This window comes from Macrotis lagotis, chromosome 7, assembly GCF_037893015.1.
Source record: "Macrotis lagotis isolate mMagLag1 chromosome 7, bilby.v1.9.chrom.fasta, whole genome shotgun sequence".
NCBI lineage: Eukaryota > Metazoa > Chordata > Mammalia > Peramelemorphia > Peramelidae > Macrotis > Macrotis lagotis.
In genome coordinates this window covers 153,878,985-153,893,881 of record NC_133664.1, presented here as the reverse complement: position 1 = coordinate 153,893,881, position 14,897 = coordinate 153,878,985, and the positions used below count along the sequence as shown (strand labels likewise).

The window sequence follows — 14,897 nt, the reverse complement described above, 5'->3', positions numbered from 1 at the left end:
GTACTTTGCAAACCATTAAGGGCTTTAGAAATGTTAGCTATCACCTTTGTTATTGTTGTTGCTATTGACTTGACTTTAGTTGTAACTAGTTTCCTTTTCATAGTTTGTGACAAGTGTCAATCTACATTAATAAAAGGGAAAAGTTTGACTTGCCAATTTCTCTAAAAATATTCACATCTTCTGGGTTAAGTGACATTTCCAAGGTGTCTGCTCTCAGTTTCCCCCACTGAATCCTGTTTAGCCAGGATCACAGAAATAGAAGACACTTCAATGGCCACTTAGTTCAATTGGGAAAAAAATTCTTTTCTAATATCCTGAGCATGTGGTCACAGAACCATTGCATCACAACCTTCAAAATGGGGTAGAAACCACTTTGTCCAATGTATAACAACCAATATTTGGAGTGCTCTCACTTACAGAAATTTTTCCTTACATCAAACCTAAACATGCCTCTAATTTCTACTCTTGTCCCTGGTTCTGTTCTTTAGTGCCAAGTCTAATCCCTCTTTCATATGAAAACCCTTCAAATATTTGAAGGCAGTGATCATGAGTTCTCTTTCTCTAAGCTAACTGGGTCCTTCAACTGATTTCTTTTATTATATGAACTTGAAAACATCTTATATTGAGTTCAAATCCTACCTTTGATACTTTCTATGTAAATTCAGGCAAATCACTCAATCTCTGTGGACCTTGGTTTCCTTATTTATAAAACGAGGGGGAGCCTGTACATAATGCATGATCCTATGACCTATGCCCTTCACTATATATTTCGAATTCTTCTTGTCCTTCCTTAAATGGATCTTAAACGTGGATCCCAGGGGTGAACACAACAATGTTTAAAGTTGCTGCTCTATTTAAGAGAGACAAATGTAGGGTCACAAAAAGAAGCCTGGGCTACATGTGCTGAGTCCTAGTTTGTCTTAGCTATTCCACTAACTAGTTGAAGAACTCCAGGGCAAAGTCATTTAATCTCTTCATTTATCGAATTAAGGAGGCTATTCTAGATGATATTGAAGGCTCTTTATAGCTCTCAAATTCTAGGATTGTTCCCTTCTGATAGAATATGCCATTTTAGGACTTTGTATCATCCTAAAAGTCATCTTGAAACAGGTTCTGCTGTTGGGTTACAGGACTGCCTAGGAATCAGAAGAGCCACTTCATCTCTTTTCCTCCCAATTCCCTTATTTATAAAATGAAGATACATTCTGGCAGCATGGTGTAGGAAAGAGAGAACAGAAATGAAGCAAGGTAAGACCTACTTCAGATGCATACCAGTTAGATGACCCTGGGCATTCTACTTAACTTTTCTTAGCCTCAGTTTCCTCAACTGTAAGTTGGAATAGCAACAGAACCCTGAAGATCAAATGAAATAATGTATGTGAATGCCTTACAAACCTCAAAAGTACAATATAAATTTAGCTATAATTTTTAAAATAATCACAACAAAGGCTCCCCAGGATATGGATGGTGGTGATGATGTTTGTGTGGGTAGAAAATGAATAACGGATAAATGAACTTAATGGAGAGCCTGGATAGTTTCTATAATGGAGTGGGGTGGGGAGGGAAGGTGGGGGAGGAGTGAGGATAGTTGTAAACCGAGCAGATTTTGCTCAGATTCTGAAAATCTGTCTGGATAGTTGCTGGTACAAAGTCTGAAACTAGTGAATGGAAGTGTTCCATTTTAAAGAAATGGAGATGGAAGTGGGGGTGGGGTGGGGATGGAGGAGGGGTGTGAATAAAACAGCCTTTAGTCCTAAGCCAAATTTCCCAGCAGGTTTCTGCCAAAGTGCTTTTTATTTTTGCTTAATTTTTAAGAGCTGAAAACAGGATTGGGGGTACCCGTTTCCTTGTGAGCTACTCTCAAGTCATTAAGAAAGAAGCCTAGGTAGAAGGCACTCAGCCCACCCTCCACCCTGGCATGGAAACCTCTCTCTCTCTCTCTCTCTCTCTCTCTCTCTCTCTCTCTCTCTCTCACACACACACACACACACACACACACACACACACACACACACACACACACTTATTTGGAGCTAGGCCATTCAGGCAGGGGCAGAAAAATGTCTGCCAAGTATGAAAGAGAGGTGGAAAAAAAAAGTAAGAAAGGCAGGGAGATTAAAAAAAAAATACATACCATCAAAAGCCAAAACCAAAACCAACCAATGACAACAGCCTTTCTTTCCTTCCCCTTCCCCCAAATAGCAGTAACAAAATTCCAGACTGATGGGCAAGATCACAAAGTTGTCATAGAAAATGAAGTAAATGCCTTTGGATATATCAAATGTCTATGACTACACTATTAAAAAAAAATCTTTTCATTCACCTCTGTAAGGCAAAGCTGTAAAGTCCCTTTCAAAAGAATAGCTGGGGCATGGAGTCTGAGAGGCAGCATCAGGTACAGTAAGAAAACTTGTACATGACCCCAAACTGGATCATGCTGAAGAATTACATGAATTAAGCATTTAAGCCTGCTAAACTTACTTCACATGATTTCTCTGGAATATGCAGGGTTCAAAGTCTAATTTTTAGTTGTGTCTCTACTTCATAAATTATTTTTTACAACCCCTCTTCCCCACCACTATTCTTCAATCCAGTGCAGTCTTTCTTTTAGTTTGTTGACAGTATGGATCTTATACCTACACTGTCTTCTGGGGCACTTGAAATGACAAATCTAAACCAATGCCCCATTCACATGGGGAATCCTGCTTTAAAAAAAACAAATAAACAAGAACAAGAGCAGTGTGAGAGATCACTCAATCCTCCAGGGAAGCAACTCAGGGGTGGTCAGGCAGGGCTGCTCAAGTGACTGTTCTCAGAAGCACTGAAGCTGATCCCAATGACAAAAGCCACTGTCAACAGCTCTGGCTTGGGCTTTTTAAAAAGAGAACACTGAACCAATCAAGTGGCGGAAGCTGGAGCAGGAAAACCCAGAATGAACTTGGAAACCTACCACGAAAAAGGGCAGAGGCTGAATTTCCTCCTTTGAAACCTATTGGCATGACCGTCCCTAATCTCCACTGAGCCCTTTGAGAGACGTCATTGAGAGTTTTCCTAAGCCACTGTTGAAAGTTAGTAGAGTGAGCCAATGAGCCTGTCTGTCAGTGGAAAATGGCAGTGCAGAACTAGATTGCTACAATGGGTTTAGAAATATGTGGATTTGTTGCTGTTCTTATTTTATGGTTGAAATTGCCTCCATTAGTTATTGAAGTTGGACAACAGGGTATTTAAGCAAAGATATAGATTTAATCAGATCTTAATAATACTAAAGCCACTTCAAGCTGGGATTTTGTGAATGAATGATTTCTCAAGTGGGGGCTCTGTGCAGGTTCATCACACCTGTGGCTCCCCTTTCATAAGACGAACAGCCTTGCATGGAGACAACAGGGCTGCAAGGAGTGGGAGGGAGTGGTGGCCACTGAGCTGGGGACGGGATGGGGTCAGTAGGCTGCCACACTCGAAAGGTGTCATGACCTACCTGAAAGTCTCTTGTAAGGCTTGTTGCTTTTGGTGCCATTTTGGTGTTTCTTGTCTACTGAGGGAGGTACGATTCCTTTGCCATTCAGTATCTTCTCCGGTGATGGTGGCACTGGCTTGGACATCAACACCGGTTTAACTAAAGGTGGGGTAGGCACAGCAGAGGAAGAGGTGGCAGAGGTCACAGGAGTAGTGGTTGTTGAGTTCATTTTGACATTGGCACCGTCTGCCTTCACTAGATTAGGAATTTTCTCTAAACTGACTATAGGAACAGGAACACTGCAAAACAAAGAAACAAACACAAATTCTTTCTTTGATGCATCATGTCCACTGAGGGGGAATGTTCACCCAACCCCACATGTCAGAGCCACTCCATGATCACTCATTTGTAATAACCCTGGTGATGTGGGCTATAGGGGGTTCAGTTTTGCTGGGAAGGGAGAGCCATAACCTGGAGGAAAACCGGTATCTCAGGTCAGACCTAGAACGAGAAATGGCATCAAGCTGACCTCTTCCTTTTTCACCCACCCACATCCTGCTTGATCTCCATGGGTCATTCCACTGCTTCCTCCTCCCTCATCCCACCCTGCCCCAGTCTCCTTAAGTTGATCTCATCTATGAGATAGCATCTTTGGCGGCACAATGTTCCTGCTGTGAAGCTCATGGAGAGATGCTATTTGTTATCACAGAGAGTGTGCCACTTGCTAAAACACTCCCCTCACTTGTTCTCACATGAAGCTAAGACTCCCATCTTCATCCTGATCGGGTCTGACATCTGCTTTAGCTTGGGAGTGCTGACAGCATCACCTAACACCATGGGATGGCTTCAGGCCGGAGGACTGCACAACATACAGTTGGAGGGCTTCTGGATTACTCTCATATCCTGGGAACAGGCTCAAATTGAGTGAGCTGCCGTGTAACATTATCTAATATCCCATTTTAGTCAGCTAGTTATGTAAATGGGCAATTCTCAGAAGCTGGCAGCTTTCTTTCCATGATGAATTTTAAAAAGGCAGCATGAAGGTGCACTTTCGCTCCTTAGAATGAGCACTATTCATGGCCATTTCTTCTATAATACTTGGGCACAAGAGTTTTTAAATGGGATTGACCATTCCTAGGAATCTATGAGGGACTTGGCCCTAGGCTAGTTATTCTTTAGTCTCTGAACAGGTTCCAGGGGAACCTCTCCAGCACAGGCTGTTTCTTTAGACCCTGGTTCATCTGTGAGCTAAGAGCTGAGCACCCAAGTCTCTTTAGGAATATAAGATGTCAGACTATATATGGTTCACAGTCACTAAAGGAGCACCTAAGAGTTAACATGGGGGCACAATAAAACAAGTGCTAGTACTGGAAAGAAGAACTCTTGGTTCAAATCCTGCTTTTATACACTTAATAGTTGCGTATCTTAGACAATTCATTTAGCTTCTCTGATACTTCATTTCCTCATATGTGAAATGGAGTAACAACAGTCCTTACCTCACAGGGTTGATATGAGGATCAAGTAAAATAATGCATGTAAAGCATTTTGTAAACATTGAAATGCTAAATAAATTTCTATTATTATTATTATTATTATTATTATTATTATTATATTACTACTACTACTACTACTACTCCTACTCCTACTCCTACTCCTACTACTCCTACTACTACTCCTAGAAATTGTGTAGAGTTAGGGGAAGATATTTTATGTCCATAGAAATATTAAGTTTTCTCTTATCTAATTTTCATTAAATGTTTACTTGATTACCTTATTAATTTAATAAATTATTATGGTAACTCTTTTGTTCCTATTCTCCTTCCTCTTTTTAAATAGGAGCACAGATGCTGTTTACAGATTTTCAACATCTTGGAAGGCAAATATTGGACCTGGCCAATCTATTGTGCTGGTTGGGAATCTGGAGTCTGCCCACTCCTGAATTCTTTCTAGGATGCTCTTCTTATTGGAATGAGAAAAGTTACATGAGACTCTAGGTCTTTCAATGGGGACAAGCAGGCTGTTGGTTTGGGGGTAAAACATGAAACCATTACTAGTTCAAGGATTTTCAGAGTAGGTAAAATGGTGACTAAACTATTCTAGGCACAACTAGACATCTGCTAATTTCTAAAATCTCATTTCAAAGCACTCAAATACACTGAAAGACCAAAATAACATTCAAAAAGAGAACTTGCTTCTAATCTAAAAATAGATGAGAAAGAATGAAAACCACACATACACATTGAAACAAAATCCTAAGTATATCACCTATACCAGGGAATTTAGGATTACTAGGGACTCTTTTTCCTTTCTTTTCCTTCCTCCTTTCCTTTTCTTCCTTCCTTAATTTCTTTCTTCCTTCTTTCCCTACCTTCTTCCCTCTGCATACCTGATAATGATTAACAATAACTACTGACTTCATTCCTACTCTTTGATCTAATGTACTATCTTTGATTTCTATTCCAATTCCTATTTATTGCTATTATTTTATTTCTATTTTTTTTTCAGTTGGAGAAGGTGCTATGTGCTAAATCTGAGTCATTGATCAAGAAGGTTTAAGCCTATCTTCTAACTGCCTTTTTGTTTTCTTTGTCATCCATCTTTGGATAAAAGGGAAGGTCAAGGGATGAAAATTAGCATCAATATGTTAGCACAGCACCAAATGCTTTACAGATATTATTTCATTTGATCTTTGCAACAATTCTTTGAGTTAATGCTATTATTATTCCCATTTTACAGCAGAGAAACTGAGGCAAACAGGGTTAAGTGACCTGCCCAGGATTAACTAGTAAGTGTCTGAGGGGTGGATTTAAAATCAGATCTTCCTGACTCCAGACCCAGTACTCCCTCCAGTGAACCACCAAGCTGCCACTAGAAAAGGTGTGGTACAGTGGGAAACACAGTGGGTTTTAAACCAACAAAATTAGATTCCTGGTTTTTCACTCATTAGAGTTATGAAACTTGGGCAAGTCACTTATTCATAAGCTTAGCTTCATTCCCTGAAAAATGAAGATTACAAATCTTGTTTTTACTAACTTCTTGGAGTTGTAAGGAAAGTCCTACATATGGGGCAACAGAAGTGTGAACACATATATTACATTATAACTATAGCAATAATGAGTTTGTGATCTATCCAATAAAGATCAGAAAAGGGAATTTGAATTTCTTGGTTCTAGTGTAATCTCTTGTTCAGAAATTTTGTGTGAGTCAAAGGTCCATAGGATTATAGATTTAGAACTGGAAAAAGTCCTTAAAGGGCATCTAATCTCCAAATTTAACAGATGAGAAAAGTGAGACACAGGGAGGCTAAGTCACATGTCCCAAAGTCAGAGAGGTAGTAAAGGGAAGAACTGGGATTTGAACTCCTCTGACTTTAAAATCAGTTAATATGGGGCAGCTAGATGACGTGGGAGATAGAGCACCAACCCTGGAGTCAGGAGGACCTGGGTTCAAATTTGATCTCTAAATAATTGCCTAGCTGTGTGACCTTGGGCAAGTCACTCTTAACCCTATTGCCTTAAATTAAAAAAAAATTTTAATCAATTAATATGCTGCCTTCTGAGACTTTTGGCAACTTCATATACCCATTTGCAATATAACCCAACAAAAGTGCTGAGTACATAATACCTTGGAAACATTTTTACTTGAATAGAATAACCCAAGAATATTGTGAGAATTGATGCAAATACAAAACAGAACTGAAGTACTTAATGTAGCATGCTGTATCTTCCCCCAAAAGTGAACATCCAGCTAAGACTTGGCTTCCCAAAATCAGTCACAAAATTAAAGATGTAAGCCAGTCAGTCCAGCTCCTTGGAAAAATGCCAATTGTTTCAACTCCTTAGAGCTCTGTCATGCCAATTATATTTACTTATACTTTGACCAGGTTAGATAACATGCCTATTACCTAGCTGCTATTTTGAGTTTTCTGCCAATGGATAATGGAGTGCTTGTTTACCATTCTTAAGCTGCTAGTTAGTGTTCCTAGAAATCCTGCTGGGCCATAATTACCCCCTACCCTGAAAACCTCAATATATAGAGGCTGACAGCAGAATTAGAATGAAGTTACCCCACAGGAGAACTAACTCATCAGGAGTCTGAAAAATAGCAACATCCAATTTTTTCAAGCCCCAATTTTATTTTGGAAAAGGGAAGAATCTGGAGAGAGTCTGGAAAACATCTTTCAAAGAATTCCAAATTTAATGTGATCAGTGTTGGACTTCTATGAGGCAAAGTTCCATGGTGCCAAGCTATGGAACTCTGGGGGTGATAGGAATGATGTACTTTCTCTGGGGTACAATTTTCAGGGGTCTAAGACATCCCATATAACACAACTGGGGACCAAAGCTATGGAACAGAGGAGGTAGAACTTGGCAGCTGCTACTGATGATTACTTACTTGGTCACTCTTTTCCTCCCTAGGAAAATACAGGGTAGCCCTCAAGTCCCTGGGAAAATGTCCAAACTTCTTTTTGAAGTAATATGATTCTAGCTAGAGCCAAAGAGGAGACTCTGTTGGGAATCCACAGAAAAGAGAAACAGGCAACTATAATAGTTCTAGGGGAACAGAACCCAGGAGCCAAAACACATCACCAGGAGAAATTAAGAGGAAGAGAGAGAAGTGAAAATCATACCTATGTGACCTTACCACCCTCATCCCACCCAGTATAAATGGCAGCCATGGGCTCATCCCAGTATTCAGTCTCCTTTCTTCACTGTTATTGGCAACAGTCTTGAATTCCTAAATCAGTGAACAGAGGAGGAAATGTATGCAAGATTGTGCCATACACAATTTGGAAAATAAATCCCAAGGGTTCTCAACTTTTTTTATAAGCATAGCAGGAAACTGACCCAAAACCTGGAGAGCACTTCCCCCTCCCTCTGGATCGCTGCCCACTTTTTCATTTTACTTAACATTTCCCTGTGTTCTTATAATTTAAGGCAGACCTTGGAACCTTAATTTCTTGGAGAGACTTCGGGGGGGGGGGAGTCTCTGAACTTGAATAGAAACCCTCCCCCCAACAACTAATTTTGAGAAAGGGTCCATGGGCTTTACCAGACACACAAAACAAATTTTAAGAATTCCTGCTCTATAGTAGGGAAGAATATGTGTGGTAAGCACCTCTGGAAAGTTTCCTTCTCTCTCCTTGTCTTTCTGTCTTCCCATCACCCTCAGTTTCTTTGCCTTTGGACTATCTTCTCTTTTGTTTTCTTTGTCTGCTTATCACCCACAGTTTCCTTGTTCCAGATTCTTTCTCCAGACACAATGGGTCTAAAGAGGATTTAGTTGAGAATGCACTCTTCTGAGAAGGGAGTCCCAAAGAACAGGGAAAATGTTCCCATTTTGGAGGTGAGTTTTAAAGCATGCTCTCATACTTCTCCAATAATGGGACAATATATCTCCTTTTCTGTTCCTTATCATATTAACTTCATCACTTTAGAATATGGTGGGCTGCAATGAGTAGCTCCCAGTTTGTTGTCTAAGCAATAAGCCTAGCCATCATCACCTTGAGTTGATGGCTCACTTCCTTGTCACTTCCTTTCCCCAGTTACAAGGAATTCCCCTATTCCCTCCCAGAAGCCTCACAATTAGTCACATTTACCCACTCACTATCGTCCTCTTTGCAAGCAGTATGTGAAAGAGAAGGATGATTCTCTGATCTTCTCCCGCTGGCTCCATAATGCCTGTTTTGTTCGCTTGGGATGAACTCTTTAAGGGAGCACGGGGCAGCAGCTTGTTTCCCTGCTGTGTGTAATATACTGGGAGTAGTTATCTCCTTGTTATCTCTGTACCTCTGCACGGCTGTCATGGAGAGAGGATTGCACAGTCAGGGACCGCCCTCCCTCATCCCTGCTATGGAAAACATGGGCTCCCCACAATCAAGAGCCCTTTGCTACGTTGGCGGATGCCCTGCCCATTTGTTTTTGTGCCCCTCTATTAATTTGCACATCTTTCTTCTATGTGCTTGGCATGTATAACCTGCCCTTTCTAGGCAAAATGATCTTTGGTCTTCCCGTATAAGGTTCCTCTTACATTCATTCACAAAGGGTGCCATTCAGACACCCTCACCACCTCCCCTCTACTCCCCCCCCCCACCTCCTGACTGTCTGCAATTGAGCTGAGGCAGATTATCTCAAATTCCATCTGAAGAAGGTGGCTTCCATACACCTAGATCCAGTTGCTATCATAATGATTATACCTTAATGATGATCATAATTTACTGTTTCATCATTGTCAACAAATAAGTCTTAAGAAATGGAGAATTTTAGAATCAGAAGTATCCTTAGAAAAAGATTAGAAAAATGTTTCTTATACTTACCAGCATATAAACAAGATGCATTTATTGAGTGAGGGCCTAAAAAACATAATACTACTGCTGTGGACTATAATTTTGATGAAAATTCTTAGTTATCCTCAGACTAATTTCTTTTAGGAACCTGTGCTCAGTCGAATCTAGAAACTTTTCATTCATATGATCTTTAAGGAACCCAGGAAGGTCAATGTAATCTATCTTCTTGGAGGTAGGAAACACTATTATTACACTATACCTGAATGACTAGTGTTGTTTTATTTTAAAAGACCTTAATCCAGATGATTCTACACTCTTTATTGATTTCCCCTTTTAATATGACTATTAGAAAATGATCACCTGTATCTTTCAAATTGAAACAAGACTTGGGAAGAACTTTAAAAAACTACAATATAAATGAGTACGCTAGATTTAAAAATGTCTAGGGGTTAGCCTGAAAATTGGAAATCAAAAATAGCACACAGCTGTTATCCAATAAATGTTGAATGAATATTATCTACTATAAGGTAACACTTGGTTTGCAAACATTCTCATGAGCACAGATTACAAGTATGGCCAGGGAAACAAATAGAAAAAAAAAAACAAAATGCAAACCCAGACCTATCAGACAAAACCAACTCCTTTCTGAATATTGGGCCTTGGAAATAGAAGGCGTTATCCATATTCTTTTTCAGTTGTAGCAAGGCTTTGAATTCTATCCTTCATGACACATCCTCAATTAAGTCTAATCAACATAGATAGGAGGTGGACACATATCTGACTACAGAGGCAAAACAAGACAGGTTCTTGTCAAATCACTGATTTAGGGGTCATGGAGGAGGTGTGATGCAGGGGCCTGTTCTGGGTGGAGGGTTTTATGGCATTTTCATCAATGATCTCAATGACAAAAAAAAATTAGGCTCATTATGTTGACTGAGGACCTCAAGGCTGAAAGGTTGAACAGCTCCTCAGAAGGATAAGAATTCCCTTCACATTGACTTTGGGGAAAACTTTACAACATTTAAAATGAAACAGAATGAAGTTCAGTAAGGATCAACTGTGATCAAACCTCCACCTCAGAATGATTTTCATCAAGTTCTCATTCCTGAGACCCACCTTTCTGATTGACAAGCATTATTTTTTTTAATTTAATTTAATTTATTTTAAGGCTATGGGGTTAAGTGAATTGCCCAAGGTCACACAGCTATGCAATTATTAAGTGTCTGAGGCTGGATTAGAACTCAGGTCCTCCTGACTCCAGGACTAATAATCTATCCACTGCCCCACCTAGCTGCCCCTTGACAAGCATTCTTATCTCGCCCAAACTCATGCTTTAGTTTTCTCCATTCTACCATGGCATGCTATCTCACACATACTTCCTTCCAACCTAATTTCCAATTCTAACTCTGAAAAAAAATCAACTCAACACTACCATTCCTGGAAAGAATAAGGCAATTTTTGTTTGGTTCCACTCATCACCCCCGTGAAAGCCTTGTTCAAAACACTTCTTTCTGGCTTCCATTCCCTTATTTATGTTGTATTCCCTTTTTTGAAGGTAAACTCCTTTGAAAACAAGGATTGTCTTCTTTGCTTGCATGAAATCAAATGATGTAACCTACATAAAGAACTCTGAAAATACCAATACATGATTATAATGATTATGAAAAGAAATCTTTGTATATTGGCTAGTACTATTTAGGAACATAATAAAGAGTAGAGATTACTGTTGATTATACAGATGCTTCAAGAAGAGAAACCACCAAGTATTCTAGACACTAGTTGCTCCAAAGTAGAATCCACAGCCTTACCTCAAGGAATGTGATCAACTAATGGAGGTTGGGAAAATGGCTTGCCCCTCACTTTTCTGGTAATGGCTCACTTTAGTTTATAAAAATATATAATATACGCATATCTACCCATATTCCTCCATGTCCTCCATATTATTTCTCTACCCTCAGGGTGTAAGATCCTTATGAATTCCTCTCTCCCTCACCTTCAGAGGCAGGCATCAGCCTCTAAGGGTAATTATAACCTAATTACAAACTGGCTACTCCTAGCAGCAGCTGCCATAGATGCTACTGGGAAACTCACTCCTCCAGAAATCACTTAGCACACTCACCCTCAGTCCTGTGGATCACTTCATGGTATTGAGACTTTTCAAAGGCTGAGCTGCACTCTGGGGCAGTGAAAAGTCAATCAACAAGCATGTTCTAGGTAGGTTCTGAGAACTGGAACAGTAAGCTTGCCCATGCATCACCACTATTCTTTTTTGTTTTGGGAAAGACACAGTCAATCACATATGGTGAGTAGGCATGGGTGGGTTGTAATTCCTTGATGATATCATTATATTATCAATCCCCCAACCTCAACTCTTTTCTACATTTCCAAATTTTGGTCAAAAGCACATCCATCCTTCTAATTAGCATCATCTTTAATTCCTCATTTTTTCAAACCTCATAGCAAAATTTTGTCACTTCTGTCTTCACAGCATCTCCCCATGCTAATTCAGGCCTGTTTCACCTCTCATACCTGGAACATTACAATAGCCTTCTAATTGGTTCTCTTTCATACCACCTCTCCACTATCCAATCCCATTGTCTCTACAGCTGCAGAAATGATTTTCCAAAAATTGTTTTCTGATATCTGACCCTGTCACTCACCTACTCAGTTAACTCAGGTACTTTTGGGGGAGCTAGGAGGTGAGGAAGTGATTTCAAATCTGACCTTAAACAATTAATAGTTACCTAGCTGTGTGATCTTGGGCAAGTCACTGAATATTACTGCCTTGCAAAAACCAAATTAAAAAAACCCCCAAACTTAAGTAGTTCCTATTGATTCTAAGACCAAATATTATTTCATCTTTGTCTCTGTGTAAATTTTATAATAGTTGTCACAAAGAAGTACATGAAGATAATTTATAAATAAATATAAATATATTAGGGATGCATCATATTTTTCTTATGAAGAAAGGTCCAGTGATCAAACCAGGCCTCTGTTATGAAATGGCTATGGTTTTCCTATTAGAGAGGGAAGTGGAAGAGAATCAAACAGAGATTCACAGAACTCAGCTACATTGACCTTCACACAAAATTCTTACTATCTCAGGAGGAAAAATGAGCAAGAAAAAAAATAACATAGGTAGATGATGATGACACTGATGATCTTTAACTGCCATTGATATGCTCTTTAGGCTTCACAAAGTACTTGCCCTATACTGTCTCATTTGGTCTTCATAAGTAACCCTGTGATATTATTCTAATCATTCTGCAGGCTCACTGAGGCTGAATAATTTCCTTTGGTCACACAATTAGTTAGTGTCTGAGCTAATATTGAAACCCAAGTTTTCCTGACTAGGGTGGAGTTAGTCCTTGATTATAGGGTTTCCTAGAAGACCTAGAGATGGAAAAGAACAAAGCTCAGAAATCATCCCATTCAAAACCCTCATATGAGGAACTTGAGATCTATAAAATTGAGTGACTTGCTCACTTCCCATTTCTTCTCAAGTTCAGCATTATTTCTACTGCACCCACTAAATGAGTGATACCCATTATCTGAGGCAATAAAAAAATCATTTCAGCAAAATTTTTAGGATCTGCCTTTTACCCACTGGCAGAACAGACAGCTACCATTTAATACAGTGTGAGACAACAGTCAGTATTGCACCCCCCACTCCATCAGACTAGAAGAAAACAAACTTTACTTCAGCTGCTCATTGCTGTCTGAAATTCTTTTCACTAGGGACAACACTTTTTTATTCCACAATGATTTTTGAGAGAAGAAACAACAGCTTAAATTCACATTAAGGTCTAAATGTCTGAGAGTGATCTTTTCGAAGAGTAGGTCTTTGACAGAAAGAAGAGAAGAGACAAAAGTGAGGGACTGAGTCCTGAACGATAAGGGGGAAGGAAGCCTGTTGGGCAGAGAGTCATGAATGAACACAGACCTGGAAGAAGGGGGTCTAAAGAGAAATTTCACTTTACTATGTAATTCAGTTTTGGACCAATCCTGTTTCGAGAGAATAATGGAGTGGGAAAGTTACTGTCTTCAGCCACCAGATGTCGGTGTCCAGAAGGAATCCTCTTTCAAGCTAATAATGAGCTCCCTTTGAGCTGAGGGTAATGCTGACTTTGCTTCTGCATCTCCTCCTAGAGTCATAAGAGATGAGAAAATCGCCATTATTGCTCCTTCATCAGGCTCTTGTGTCAACAAACTGCCAATGTGGATGAAGGGGGAGGGAAGGAAAGCTTGGAAGGAACACAAAAAGAACCCAGGAAAGAGAAAACTTCTCCATTTCCTTGATGAGGCTAAGAAGAGAGGCGAGAGGCCATGTCTTTAGGTGACCACAAGCACCTGTGTTAGCATGCCAGGGTGCTAGGTGCCTGGGGAGGGCAGGAGCTAAGCTTGGGGGGTCTCTTTTCTTACAGGCTTATTCATTTAGAAGGAAGTTGAGAATAAAAAGGACTGGGTGTAAGTACTAAAGTCCAGGTCATCTGAAATCATCTGATTTGGCACATCTATCAGTATTCTCAGTCTCTATCCAGTATTGCCTTGTATGACCTGCTACCTTCAAAGAAAGAGTCTGATGGCCCAAGCAGCCTTCAGGTAGATCCAGTTTTCCACTCTGCCTCTTTTCTTTTTCAGTCCTGAAATCTAACAATCTTAGAATTAAAAGGAATTCGAGATATTATCTTGTCCCTGTGATGAACCTAAGCAATATTTTTCATATTTTAGATTTTCCTTTTCAAAGCCTTTAAAGAGGGATACACACTGGGAAAATATAGCAAAGACAGAAATTCAAACACATCTCTTCTCCCTTCCCCCAAGCAGGCACACTCTCCCTTCCACACTTGCTGGTCCTGGGGAGAGTGGAGTCAAACATAGTGGTTGCTACAAAACATTTAAGCGAATAAGATTCCACAGCTTCTTCCAATGGCCTCATTCTAAGGTCATATTTTTTTTTTTTTTTTTTTTGCTAGGGCTAACCTAAATCATTTTCCCTGCAGTTTCAACTTGCTTTGCCATTTTGTCCTCAGCAGAGAAACAGAAAACTGACAATCCCATCTAATAGTCTGTACAAGAAAGAACTCTTCAGTGTATGAGGTAGGTGTACTCTTGTATCTCTTTCTTCCCATGTTTGATCAATCCCAATCCTCTAAT

At 39.8% G+C, this 14,897-nt stretch overlaps 1 protein-coding gene across 11 annotated transcripts in view; it reads right to left on the bottom strand.

Annotated features, from left to right (window-relative positions):
- ATXN7L1 (ataxin 7 like 1) overlaps nt 1-14,897 on the bottom strand; it is a 267,712-nt gene that overhangs the window by 37,875 nt on the left and 214,940 nt on the right. For 10 of the 11 annotated variants that reach the window (XM_074193956.1, XM_074193946.1, XM_074193947.1 and 7 more), the window contains one exon: nt 3,476-3,753. In XM_074193956.1, coding sequence (XP_074050057.1) covers nt 3,476-3,753 — 278 coding nt within the window. Of the gene's footprint in view, nt 1-3,475; nt 3,754-9,053; nt 9,230-14,897 lie in introns of those variants that run through there. The other variant, XM_074193955.1, reaches the window with a different exon arrangement.